At 29.8% G+C, this 14,969-nt stretch overlaps 1 protein-coding gene across 4 annotated transcripts in view; it reads right to left on the reverse strand.

Annotated features, from left to right (window-relative positions):
• LOC142325167 (modular serine protease-like) overlaps nucleotides 1-14,969 on the reverse strand; it is a 48,663-nt gene that overhangs the window by 15,681 nt on the left and 18,013 nt on the right. For all 4 annotated transcript variants that reach the window (XM_075366581.1, XM_075366580.1, XM_075366578.1 and 1 more), the window contains exons 6-8: nucleotides 14,497-14,652; nucleotides 10,924-11,132; nucleotides 10,504-10,704 (exon numbers count right to left, since the gene is read on the reverse strand). In XM_075366581.1, the coding sequence (XP_075222696.1) occupies nucleotides 10,504-10,704; nucleotides 10,924-11,132; nucleotides 14,497-14,652 (566 nt within the window). The remainder of the gene's footprint in view (nucleotides 1-10,503; nucleotides 10,705-10,923; nucleotides 11,133-14,496; nucleotides 14,653-14,969) is intronic.

Consider the following 14,969-nt stretch of genomic DNA (forward strand, 5'->3'; position numbering starts at 1 on the left):
AAAGCAGTGTAGTAAAGTTCTTTTCGTATAAAGTGTCAGCACTTACGTATGAATGTTATATTAAATATTGTTTATCACTAGTTATGTGGACCCTATGTTTTTGTTCCTTATGTTGAACAAGATTTTGTTTATAAATGTGCATAGAGATATTAACATGTACTACAATGATATAATATTGTGTTGAGCTCATCCTTATTGTTTTTAGTTGGCACGGTTGGAAGTAATAAACAACAAGCCATGTAGGATGAAAAAATGCTCAAGCTCATAATATGTGATATGATTAAATATTATGGATAATGTGTCAGTAATTTCTTTATATATATTTTGATTGTGTCATTTTGTATTTCAGATTCAATAAAATCTAGAAGTACAATAATGTATTGTTTTTCATATTTTTCACAGTCAAATTAATTTTTGCAAAATAAAATCTCTTCACTATCATAATCTTTTTCCCCATTGATTTCAGCCCACTTTTTCAAGTTACTTCATTGGATTTTTTCATCTCCAAAAAGTATTCTTATATTTATTTTAGCTAAATAAAATCACCATAATCATTAGCTTTACTCCATTGGTTTCAGTCCACTTTTCATGATGCTTTATTGGCTTTTTCTATCAAGAATTCTTTCAGTGATTTTAAAAAAACATTAATTACATTTTTCAAAAACTCATTTCCAAAATATTTTCTGCAATTTGAAGTATTATTTAAAATGCAATGAAAGGTATTTATCAAGAGTGTTAGAATAATTTTCACTCCCCATATGAAATATTATAACACTTTTCCTTTTGGAAAACAGGGGCAAGCAAATGAGAAGTATCACTTGCCTCACTTATACAATATGGTTTGGAGTGTACAAAAAGAAATGTATCTAATCATATAAATAACAGAACAGCCTTCTTCTGTTTAATTTTTGTAATGTTCAATGATTTTTCTAAGAAAATTAGTAGTTTTTATCATGTGTCAGAGATTTCTATCAATATTATGTAAATATCTTAAGCTCATTCCAGACATGCAAATGTTAGTTCATAGAGATGAAAATAAGATTAACTATGTTCATATAAAACAGATAAACTGTTGTATTTAAACAAACTATTTTTCTACTGGCAGTAACCTGCTCATGGATTCTTTCAATTTTTGTACTTTTATTTTTTACTATTTTTTTCAATTTTTTTTTACTATTCAACAGCATTAAGATCATTACATTAAATATTATAAAATGTAATAAGTAAAACAATATTAGTATTGACAGTAAAGCAACATAGAATAATTTTTTGTTTATTTATTTTTAATTTGATAGCAAAGAAAAATTAGCTGAAACATAAAAAATCCAGTAGCATATTAAGATTATTATGGCTCAGAGTCATAATTTAAGAAACATTTGATTTATAAATAAAAAGTTCTTAATAATTTTTATATATATATGTATGATCCAATTGGATTGATTGGATTATATGATTCAGTTATTGGTAATATAACATTTTTATACTCTCGTTTTTTATTACTGAATAGTCTATGTTCTTAATTTTCAATTACCCTCCAGTGTTAATTTGAGTTCATAAATAGAAGAATAAAATATTGTATACTACTACACATTAGAAACAACTGATTTCCAAAAGAAGAGAAAAAAGGAAAATGTCAGATATTGACTCATTAATTCTGTGACCTTAAGTTGTGGTAAGTAATAAAAAGATTTCCCTGCAAAATCTCTGCAACTCTTCAATTTTTCAATTTGTTTTCTGAAATAAACTTATTTTTACAAAAACGTAATCTCATTGGTCATTATCCCATATCTTTTGGTTTTAATTTATTGATATATAATTTTAATGCAAATAAACATTGACTCTGATTCTGCAATCAATAATTACACCATATGTATTTTGAAAGTGAATTGTTTTTCTTATAATTTAACCATGCATTCATTTTAGTTTTGTTCTGATTTTGTGCATTCACCACTAGACCAACCCAGTGGGTTATTTTCATGTATCCTAGTACAATCTAAATGATACATACTAATGAATAACAAACAGTACTTTTTATACATGTATTTTTATGTATGAAATTTGTAATGCTTTTGACCTTTACATAAAAATTGTAGAAGATTTGTACATAATGTATGTAAAGAATTTTGTTAGGAAAAAATATATGTATATTTTTTCTGATAAAATGTTCAATTCATAAATTATCCAGAACTATGATCAATTATATAACATGGAATTAACAAATGATTAAAAAATAAGCCCCAATTTTCACTTTAAGTAGACTAGTAACAAGTCGGCATACCCATGGTTTTTCTTTAATATCAAATAGGTACAATTTTGGAACTAGCGGAAATATTGTCAAAAATATCCAGAACTAATGTAAATTAGTTTTCATTTTGGGTAGATTATTGTGAAGTTGGCTGTCTCGCTAGCCAGATTAAATTTATTTAAAACATAAGGGCTATTTTTCGGAATTAATGAAAATATAGTCGAACTAAAATTTGATTTATCTCTACAAATGGCACCTTCATTCTATCGTTCTGTAATATCATTATTCACAGAGGAAACAACTCATTATAACATGTCTCCTCACATTAAGGGAATTTAGGAGATTGTACACCACAGCCTAACAAAAATAGCGAATGTTAAATATATAATTTATAAGCAGGGTTGTAACCGTAGAAAGTTCTAAAATACCAGAAAATGTTTAGATACAACTTACGTTTTTGAAAATTTATGGACTCTACAAATTAACTGTTTTCACTATTAAATGTAATCTATAATGAGAACGTAATGATCAAATCTTAAACAGAGCATTGAAGTGGATTGTTTTGTTGGATATAATAATTCAGCGGAATGTCTCTTAACAATTTTTACCATATTCCCAGTGCTTAACGACAATCATTTTCAATTATAACAATAATAATTCTGGTAATTCAACAAATTTAGATGTTTACATTTGCATCATTAAACTTCCAAAGTATAATTTATCTAAAACGTAATTTTGTTTTGCGAGAATCTTGTTCATTTAAAATTTTATCTCTTTAAAATGCGGATTTTTCCGAAGTAATTTTGTAATGATTTATTTTAAGAAATATTTTTCCAAACGATATTTTAGCCGATGCAACAGCTTCGTCCGTTATCACACCTTTTTACTGCCATGTATGAAGTAAAGGAAGTATTGTGATCGCGAAAAATGTCGGTCTTCAGATTTCAACGGAAATATCAATTTTGACCATTTCTGAATCCATTTTGACTAGCTTCGGCGTGACGCCTGTGTGTACGTACGTATGTATCACGCATAACTCAAAAACGATTAGCCGTAGGATATTGAAATTTTGGATTTAGGACTGTTGTAACATCTAGTTGTGCACCTCCCCTTTTGATTTCAGTCGACTGGACCAAAAAGTGTCCAAAAAACCCCAAAATCCAAAACATTTTGGATTTTTTCTTAACTGCAGTAATCTCATTGAGAGCTTTTCAACGATTTATCACAAGTGGTACTTGTTTTCATTGGTTCCAGAGGTTTAGCCAAATAAAATTCTAATTAATGAAATATTTGGATTTTACAAGGGGAAAACACATCGGCATTGGTTCGAATCAGACTTCATCTCCTTTTCTTTTTTTTTGTTTAAATATATTGATTTATTAATAATTATTAACCACTGATTGTAAAAATCTTTTTACGATAAATAATTCAATAATAACAATAAAAACATCAAGACTAGCTATTTTTCATTTCAAAAATATGTGTATATGAAATTTAATAGGCGTAAAAGGAAGTCATGTGTGTACACGTCAGACTTTATTGTCTAATTGCATATCCAGAAAAAAAAAATTTTTTGTTTTTTCGATCTTATACAATATCGATACCAAAGTTAGTATTACATACACATTCATGCAAACCAGAAGACCACATCTGTCCCGCATTTGTTAAGTCTTACACAAAACATTTTGCATTCAATAGATATCAACGACGGAGACGATATCATACGTGATACGCCGACGCAAACTCTATAGGCGTTTAATTAATTGTTGACTGACGAACAATTCGTTTATAATTCCCTATTATGAATTTTAGGAAAGCCGTAGGCATATATGTATTTTTTTTTATGTGTTAGTATAGATAAAACTATGAAGTTAAAAGAGTTAAAGCAGTTATTTAAAATATATTACTATCTTAATAACATCGTAATCATAATTGTTAAAAAAGAAGTCATAAGGCAAAACTCAATTTATACTCATCCGTGTACATTACAGAGTCCCGTTTTCGGAGGGACATTAAAGGGCGAGCAATCATGTGTTTAATTTTATTAAATACCGGTGTAATTCATATTTCATTTTTCGTAATCCTTTTGAAGATCATTTCTTTAATTGAAACAGAGTAAAATAAAATTTTCAAATAACCGGGAATGTGAATAAGAATAACTAGGAACTATGTCCTGTTCCTTGTCCCAAATTAAAATTGAACGCGAGTAGTTCTACTACCGATGTCGAAAACATAAACGAAATAAACGCTAACACAGAAAATTAAATAAATATACAACAAATAACCCCAAAAAATATGTGGTAGGAAACTGTTAAGAAATCTATATGAGTGGAAGACAACCAAAAATAGAGTAATAAGCGAATCTTGTACAAAGAAAAGCAACAAATTCGTAGAAGAAGTTTTCAAGAATTCTGATAACAAGCGTTATAAAAACTTGCCTAAACGATGATCAAGAAAAAAATTTCCCTCATTTCTTACTAGGCAGATTTAAGCAGAACGAAGTATTTTTGAAGAGCTTCATGTTACATTCTAAGCCATCTGATAAAGTTGCGAGCCAAAAGTGTGATACACTAAAAAGTAAAATGAAATTTTCAGAGCAAGACGTAAGAAAAGACGGTATCGCCGAAAAAGAAGTAGATTTGCGAAAAACAGTTACCTTGAAATTCAATGAACAAAGATAATTCAAGCCGTTAAAAACTTGTGTGTTTTCCTCATCGTTTACAAAAAAAAAAAAAACTTATTTCTAAATTGAGCTGTTCTGTTATCATAGAACAAATAACATTTATATTTTTGATTGTCATAATTTTAATATTAACACTACTGTTATGTATATATGAGGCGAAACAGAAGTTCACGAGGGTTTCAAATTTTTTTCCTAAGTTACCTCTCACTCGATATAGAAAATTAACATTAAATTTTGAAAAAGACAAAGAAAGGCCCTTTGAAGCTGTTAAAAAAGTTATAGATCCTGTTTTTTACCGGCTCTACAAGACTTAAACCTGCCATTACTAACAATAAGATTTATAAAGAAGGCACTGGTAAACCGGTTGAAAATTCAACGGTCGTATTTTTACCAAGGCCAAGCCGATAAAAAAAAAAAAAACATGTTAAATATACTTCAGATGAAGAGATGCTGTTTTCTGTAACTGACAATAAGAAGATTTGTCAAGTCTGTAAACCACTTAGCGTTCAAATTTATCCAAACAAAAATTATACCAAAACGTTAGGCCTATTTTATACCAAAAAGAATGACCAGGACCGATGAAGTTCATTCCTTCAACGTTACATCAGTATTATTCAATAAAAGTTATTACTGAAAATTTTAATATTCACGTCAGGAATGTACTAGTAAATATACATTTCAACTGAAAATAAAGGGATAAATAGTAACAATGATGATGACATTTGATTGATTCATTGGTACTTTTTTCGGATAGCCAATTTTTTAATGTTAGAAAACTTATATTTAAATAAGTTAGGTTAGATTTTAATTTCTCTGCAAATGGTCAATTTTTTTAAATTTAAATAATGAAATTACGTACTTAAAAAGTACCTTTATATAAAAGCTATTTTCTTTATTAAATATTCATTAATTGACACGTTTTATATGTTTTTAATACCGTGCAAAATGAATCCGCCATTTTTATTCTTCTCGGACACCATGCCAGCTTACTTTGGCTTTATAAAAAATAAATTATTTTTCTTCTATTTACTCAGAAGGCGCAGACTACAATCACATGTTTTATTCTTTTTTCATCAAGGAAAACTGAAACTCCATTTTTCCACGTACTCGTATATTCCGTCAGATGGCGTAAGCTATCAGGTTCAGAAAATGCTGGTACGTATCAAAAAGTTATCATAAAAAACTTTTTAATAGATTGTACATAAAAATATAATAAGAATTAAAATATTAAATTAAATAATAACTTTTTAAAACATTAATATAAAATTAAATGCATTTTACACACACACACACACATATATATATTATGTATATGTATATTATATATATTATGATGAAGGATAAACACAGTAAAATTACCGCTGAATTACGATCGACAGTTGAAATGATAAGGTAATTACCATTAAAGGAAAATAATACATATATGATACCGTATTTATTCGAGTACTACCCGCCCCCGAATAAGCCCCGCCCTCGATTTTCCGGACCGAAAATCTAAAAAAAATCAAGTATATACCGGTATTTTAAAGTGCAACATATGATAAAAAATACGAAAATATTCAAAAAGTAAAGCATTTAATTCGTTCATTTAAATTACAATATTAATATTACATTAATAATTAATTACCGTAAGTACTAGTTTAGTTCAGAATCAGTAGGCCAGTAAAACGGTGTTCTTTGGTGGTTGGGTTTCAATTAACCACACATCTCAGGAATAGTCGAACTGAGAATGTACAAGACTACACTTCATTTACACTCATACATATCATCCTCATTCATCCTCTGAAGAATTATCTAAACGGTAGTTACCGGAGGCTAAACAGTAAAGAAAGAAGAAGGCCAGTAAAACGAAAAGAAAGGGTCATTTCAATACACTTTTTTATATGGGATTTTATTTTTAATTAATCACTGTCAATGTCTGTAGAAGAGTTAACGGTAGTCTCCACGTCGCTCTGCCAAAGTGATCGTCTTCACTACCATCAAGTTCATTCATTAGATATTCCGCATTTTTTAAAACTTTTCCTTACTAATTCCGTGGAAATACCTTCCCAAGCATCTTTTATCCAAACACAAATCCGGTTAAAATCTGGGCGTTTGATTCTTCCTGTAGGCGTGAGAAAGAAATTTTCATGAGCCATCCATTTACTGTATAGTTGTTTTAATGCAGATTTGAACGGTTTATTAATGTAGACATCTAGTGGTTGCAATAGAGATGTCAATTCGCCTGGAATTATTACTTGGTCTGTTATACCCTTTTTTAAAATGTCTTTCACTTTATCAGTCGTATGCCCCCAATAACTATCCATTACTAGCATACCGGTATTTTTTTTATTAAGTAAATCTGATCGCTTTTGCCATACACACTTGATTCAATCTAAAATTAAGGTTTCGTCCATCCAACCTGATTCCTGTGCTCTGATAATAACTCCATTTATCTGTACGGTAGGAAGAGTTTTTCTTTTAAAAACAATCAATGTACGGAGGTAATTTTGATACATCAGAAGTAATGCAAAGCATAACACTAAACCTTTGTTTTTCATTATCACCAGTGCAAATCACTTTTTTCACCTTTTTCGTTTACGGTTTTGTCAAATGACATTTCAAAATATTCGGGGGTGTTATCAGCGTTTCCTATTTGAGAAGGAAAATAGCCTTTATCTTTTTCAAGATTTATTATGTATTTGTGAAAATTTAATATTTTTTGTTCATAAGCGTCTGGAAGTCGTTGAGAAATGGTCGTCTTTCGTCTTATTGACAAATATTTTCGTGTAAAAAATCGTGTTATCTATCCACGGCTTGCTTTAAAATCAACTTTATTCAACGATTTAGTGATTTCACGAGCATATGATTGACACATTTCTGTCGTGACAGCATAACCGCATTTCCTTTTTTCCATAACAAAGTCGTACAATTTTTTTTCTACGTCTGTGTATTTTGGTTTTAAGCCACAAAAAGCCCTTTTATTACCAGTGCCTTTCACCAGAAGTTGTTTCTTCTTACGCCAGTCTCGAATACAGCTTTCATCTACGTCAAATTTTCTTCCTGCCGCCCGATTTCCAATTTTTTCAGCCTCTTCTATAACGCGCAGTTTTTCATTTACTGTAAAAGATCGTAGACGCTGTCCTTTTGTACTCATTTTAATTCCGTAATTAAAATAAATTAAACTTTACAAGATAAACTAAATAGATAAAATGCACATAACCGTCCACATATACAAACATTACAACGACCATGGCGAATAGACAAGACGACGACGATGGGTAAATGATACTGTAACTGTAGTGTCATTAGAATCGGATGCAGCCTATACAGAATCAATCAGTTTTATAAAAATACCGTAACTTCGTTCCTATCGATAATATGAAACACGATGTTAATAATTAAGGATGTATTCTGTATAAGCGGCATCCGATATTGATAAACGAAAGTAACTATATTTATGCGATTGAATTTAGATACTTCTAAGAAAATGTTTACATAAGTTATCCTGGTTAAAGGCTATGTTTCAAGTAAGCCCCGCACCCTTATTTTTTCTTTCCAATTTCAAGAAAAAAGTGCCGGGGATACTCGAATAAATACGGTATATGTCGGCCTCCGTGGCGCGAGTGGTATCGACTCGGCCTTTCATCTGGAGGTCCCGGGTTCGAATCCCGGTTAGGCATTTTCACATGCTAATTGTCATTCATCTCATCCTTTGAAGCAATAGCTAACGGTGATGCCGGAGGTTAAAAGAAAAAAAAACATTATTATATCTATTATTAATAAATAATACATTGCATGAAATATGTGCTTTTGTCGGGAAAGTACAACTACAAGCTAAAAATAAATGATCCATTTGTTTTTTATTTATTTTATGTCATCAAATACATTATGACGAAAGATATTACAACCAAAATAACTGATATCACAACAAACAAACAAAACAATTTCATTGTAATGTGTTAGTGAATCTCCTTACAGAAACATTGTTTTACCCACCGCTTGTAATTAACAGAATTCATGTCATGGTAATCTCTTGTTTTGGTACAAGATTTAAATACAAGAAGCGATTTCTTGACAAAACACTTTTCAGAACCGGCATGAACAATGAAAAATAATCACCTTGCCTTTAGAAATCAAAGCAGCAAGGTTACGGTCAGAGCAGTCACTCCACGATATTGATTTGGTATAACAGGCATGTACATAAAATTCATTCTGTACATTATAGGCATGTTTTGTTTACGGTACTCTTAAGTAACGTAGCCTCAGTTTCCGATTTTCTAATTTTTCTACTAAAACTTTTCTATTATCTATTCATTTTTTTCTCATATGAACCTTGATAATGCACCATAAAGATCAAATTCTTCCTTGAAAATTGATTTTCTTTTTTACTCCGGTAGTAGCGATCGACGAGTAACGCTTTCGCCTTTACCAGTGTGAAAATTAAAAATCTTTCACGAATGATACTTTTTTCAAAGTTATCTACAGACGTTTTAGTTATTTTGGTCTTACGATTTTTTTAGGAGTGCTACAGCCTTTATTGGGATTAGTTTTTACTTTGATAAAAATTTTTTGAACTCTGCCGAGTGAAATTCCAGTAGATTAAGCGACACGTTTTTGAACTTGTTTAAGAAGGAACGGTCCACCTTGTGTCCCATTTGTCATAAAGTTAAAAACATTAAACACGACTTCTATCGTTTCTCTCCCTCTTTTTTCTGTTTAGCCTCCGGAACCACCGTAAGGTATTACTCATACTTCAGAGGATGAATGAGGATGATAGTATGAATGTAAATGAAGTGTAGTCTTGTACAGTCTCAAGTTGACCATTTTTGAGATGTGTGGTTAATTGAAACCCAACCACCAAAGAATACCGGTATCTGGATATGGATAAGTTTACACCCCCAAGTTTTTCTCTTGTATAACCCCCTTCTTCACCTTCCATGATAATAAAATGGAATTATAATATTATCCTAAATTAAACTTATTTTAATCTAAAGAAACAGAATCCCTTAACAAAATAGAATCTTTAAAAAAATGTGAAAATTAAAAGTTGTAACGACACATTATCGTAAACAAAACACAACACAATGTTTTCACAAAACTAACACATTCATATAGACACAATAACAAACTCACTATGACAGCGAAGAAGCAATGAACGAATGCATACCCCCTCCAAAAATGTGTTATCTCTGTGGAAACACTTCAAGTACAAACTTATTGTGGTTTGCAACAAGCTCTAACTTCATTTAAAAAATTTAAGAAAATTACTGAAGTCGGTGAATTTTTTCAAGATAAGACTTAAACTAATAAAAAATGAAATACAACTAAAAAAACATACTTTTCCAACTTTTATCAAAATGGAGGATTCTCACCTTGTGTCTTGAGAACAATTTTTATCATATGAATAGCTTTGATTTTTTTGTGGGCCTATCAATTTGTAATTACTCATATTTAAAAAAATGATTTATCTTATATAATTATCAGGATTTTTATCAAAACTATTTTATTTCAATACAGATATGTTAATGTAAGGTGAATAGATATGTTAAATATATAATAATTTTTAATTATAATAGCAGGTTATTTGCCATACCTTCATAACATCTCAACAATGGGTCTTGCCAACTTCCATTAATTAAGCATAAATTATATGTTGGTGATATTTCATTAATATATCCATGTTCACATCTAGCCACCATTACAGTTCCTGGATTTACATAACTGCAGTTTATTTCTTTGCCTTTATAGCTGCATATATATTCTGCTGAAATTGTTTTCGATCCTTTGCATTGTGCTGAAAAAAAAATTTTAATATATGATAATTTAGATTTTTTTTGTAGAAATTTATATCTAAAATGAATTGAGGTATTTTAATAAAATTTGGTAAATTTTTTAAACTAATTTTTGACCATTAGTGTGTAAAATCTTACAAAATAGAATTCACATACAGACCTTTAAGAATAATTTCTTATTGTTCTGTATTTATTAACACTACATACTTAAAAATACTTACGAATACACTTCTGGTTTTGTGGTTTCCACTCATTAGCATCACACACTATTAAAGGTCTATCAGTAATTCTTAGACCATAATTTTCATCACAGGTTACTTCCACTACATGAGGCGCTGAAGGTTTTCTTTTGTATGTTGTACCTGGTAATGATGCAGGTAGACTACAGATTGAGTGTGGCTCTGGTCGGGGTCTTGGTGTAGTCAGTTCACTATAAAAAGTCATAATGAGTATAATTATAAAATCTATACAACTTGTATTTTTATCTAGTGTAAATAGATGTTTTTATTAACATAGTGTTGTGGAATCATTTAAAATTAATCTCTCTTAACTTGGATATAATATTGACGATAATAAAACTTTAAACAGTACAGTAATGGTTAAATCACAGTTACTGAAACCCATGGTCACCAAGGATCAAAGTGTAGCTGGAATTTAAGAAATGTCAAATAAGAAAAATGAATTTAAGAAATGTGAATTTTTTTAATAAAGTTTGTTTTAAAATATTACCAATTCATCACTGAGAACCAGATGACATTTACATAACATATTTGTTTAATGGATAGTTTAGCTATGAGATACATTATTGTAATTATGTTATTATTAATAACTGATTATTTGTAATGAATCTAATTTAAACATACTACCAACATGAATTTCAAAAAGGTTTGCTTATTGTCAGCAAAACATATTTCTGATGTGGAAATTCACCAACTAATTTATGTAATTTATTTGCAAAAAAATTATGAGCTACAGTAAAATTAATAATACTGTCATTTGTTTGCAGAAAAAGAATCAGACTAAAATTAAGGCCACTGTTTTCTACAGCTTAAAATGAACTTTCTTGTAAAAAAATTTGTTAGTAATGACATTTTTAATCCAGATGTGATGTACTCTTAAACTTGAAATAAATTTGGACAAACTGCTAAAAATAAAAGACCAGTTAATTCATCAAACAATTTATGCTTTTATACAATAATGCTCCATCTTACAAATCAGATTAAACAGTTCAACAGCTGCAGTGGGAAATCTTTGATTATTTTTTGTCAGTCCAAAACTTGAACCTAATGAGTACCACCTCTGCACCTTAAACAGTGGTTCACAAGTCAAAGCTTTAAAAACAATAAAGAGTTAAAAAATAACATTAATGGATGGTTGAAGTTACTGAAAGAGAGTTTTTTGAAAATAGAATAAAGAAACCAGTGAAAAATTATGGAAAAAACTTGTTTACTGCATTCAAATAAAGACATGTCAAATAAAAGTACTGCATTTAAATAAAATGCAGAGTCAAAAGAAAAAAGCTACTATAAAGTGCATTTTCAGAAAAAAATATTTGGTATTATAATTCATATAATGAACCGAGTATCCTAAAAGTATAATTCAAGAACTTAAATTAATTATACTATTTATTCAAATCGAAATTCTAATATTTTTAATAAATTCTTAAACAAAAATTTCATAAATTATTAATATTTTTACAATACTTAGTGCTGTTCCTTGAAAACATTTATTTTTAATTACTCGATTTATGCAAGCTGCAAAACTTTACTACATTCTATCATTATAGTTGTTTCAGATTTTCTGTTTTGAGATGATTCTTCTTTCAATAATACTTCAAGTGCATTGATTTTTTTTTTTTAATTTCTTAGGTCTGTAGTAATTTTTTTCTTTGTAGGAATAACTTAAAATATATACTTAATCTATTTATGCTCATTTGTTTATTAATATTTTGTACTATTTAATTTCAGGATGTCTGTTTTTGTATTTTCTGAGTTAACTCCACGATAAGGAGCATCAAAGCATACAATTTACTGTTTCATTTTAAAAGGGGTTGCTTTAATACACTGTTTTACACAATATGTCCCAGTCTTCTTATGGCAGTGACACATATAAAGCATATTCAGCATAAGAGGCACCACTCAAGTTGCTTATTATGAGAGTAATGATATTCCCTATACAATCAGTGGAAGAAGTGTTAGGAGAAGACCAATTTGGTTTCAGGAAAAGTATACGGACAAAGGAAGCAATTTTAGGCCTCAAGATTAATAGTAGAAGGAAGATTAAAGAAAAATAAACCAACATACTTGGCGTTTATAGACCTAGAAAAGGCATTCGATAACGTAGAATGGAATAAAATGTTCAGCATTTAAAAAAAAATAAGGGTTCAAATACAGAGATAGAAGAACAATTTGGTAACATGTACAGGAACCAAACAGCAACAGTAATAATTGAAGAACATAAGAAAGAAGCCGTAATAAGAAAGGGAGTCCGACAAGGATGTTCTCTATCTCCGTTACTTTTTAATCTTTACATGGGACTAGCAGTTAATGATGTTAAAGAACAATTTAGATTCGGAGTAACAGTACAAGGTGAATAGATAAAGATGTTACGATTTGCTGATGATATAGTAATTCTAGCCGAGAGTAAAAAGGATTTAGAAGAAACAATGAACGGCATAGATGAAGTCCTACGCAAGAACTATCGCATGAAAATAAACAAGAACAAAACAAAAGTAATGAAATGTAGTAGAAATAACAAAGATGGACCACTGAATGTGAAAATAGGAGGAGAAAAGATTATGGAGGTAGAAGAATTTTGTTATTTTGGAAGTAGAATTACTAAAGATGGACGAAGCAGGAGCGATATAAAATGCCGAATAGCACAAGTGAAACGAGCCTTCAGTAAGAAATATAATTTGTTTACATCAAAAATTAATTTAAATGTCAGGAAAAGATTTTTGAAAGTATATGTTTGGAATGTCGCTTTATATGGAAGTGAAACTTGGAAAATCGGAGTATCTGAGAAGAAAAGATAGAAGCTTTTGAAATGTGGTGCTATAGGAGAATGTTAAAAATCAGATGGGTGGATAAAGTGACAAATGAAGAGGTATTGTGACAAATAGATGAAGGAAGAAGCATTTGGAAAAATATAGTTAAAAGAAGAGACAGACTTATAGGCCACATACTAAGGCATCCTGGAATAATCGCTTTAATATTGGAAGGACAGGTAGAAGGAAAAAATTGTGTAGGCAGGCCACGTTTGGAATATGTAAAACAAATTGTTAGGGATGTAGGATGTAGAGGGTATACTGAAATGAAACGACTAGCACTAGATAGGGAATCTTGGAGAGCTGCATCAAACCAGTCAAATGACTGAAGACAAAAAAAAAAATACAATCAGTATCAGTGTTAAACAGAATGAAACTGTCACAGGTCTGAATAACACTTAAATTACAGTAGATTTTCAAGCCAAACAACCATGCATTTATTGTACTGAAGAAGGCAACAGGAAACCATTTCACTTCCTACATTCCCTAGTAAACCTTCTTGTTAATCTTATGAATGGCTTTGATTTCAGGAGGTGACTTGTGACTAAAGTCAGGTTACCTACAACATCTGATATAAAATATTTTACAGTTAACAGCATTTATTGTAATTATTATTGATAGCATTTGTATTACTTACATTTCCAATTGCTAATGATAAGATCAGACAAGAACATACTAATAATGCCTATTCAGCTTATATTGATTTAATAATAAATACTATAACTTAATTATACTGTAATTGTATTACCTAATTTTTTCTGTTGTAGCTGTAGTTTGACTAGAAGTTTTATTACACATAAAGATATTTTCATCAGATTTATCAGCACAGTCTGGAATGCCATTACACTCTCTGCTTTTGTCTATACATGCTCCATATGCACATCGGAAGGAACTTTGTGGACAACTTTACAGCAACAAAAGCTTTTTTAATAATTTTATCATGTATATAACAAAATATTTCAAGTAAGTATTAAATTCTATATGTAAAAGAAAGTCAGGTGCTGATTGAGGCATTTGAAGCTACAATGTTTTCTATGCAGTCTATCTAGAAAATGTATCCTCAATGAATGTAATTGTGTTCTGTGATGTGGTATTTCTCATTGAAAACAAACCTTTTTCCATCTGTTGTCTATGAATGATGAAAGATTCCTCTACCAGCAATATACACCAGTCACTTTCCACCATCTCCAAAAAGAAATGGTAAATGGTTTCTAGATGTTT

Source organism: Lycorma delicatula, chromosome 5 (genome assembly GCF_047948215.1).
Source record: "Lycorma delicatula isolate Av1 chromosome 5, ASM4794821v1, whole genome shotgun sequence".
Lineage (NCBI taxonomy): Eukaryota > Metazoa > Arthropoda > Insecta > Hemiptera > Fulgoridae > Lycorma > Lycorma delicatula.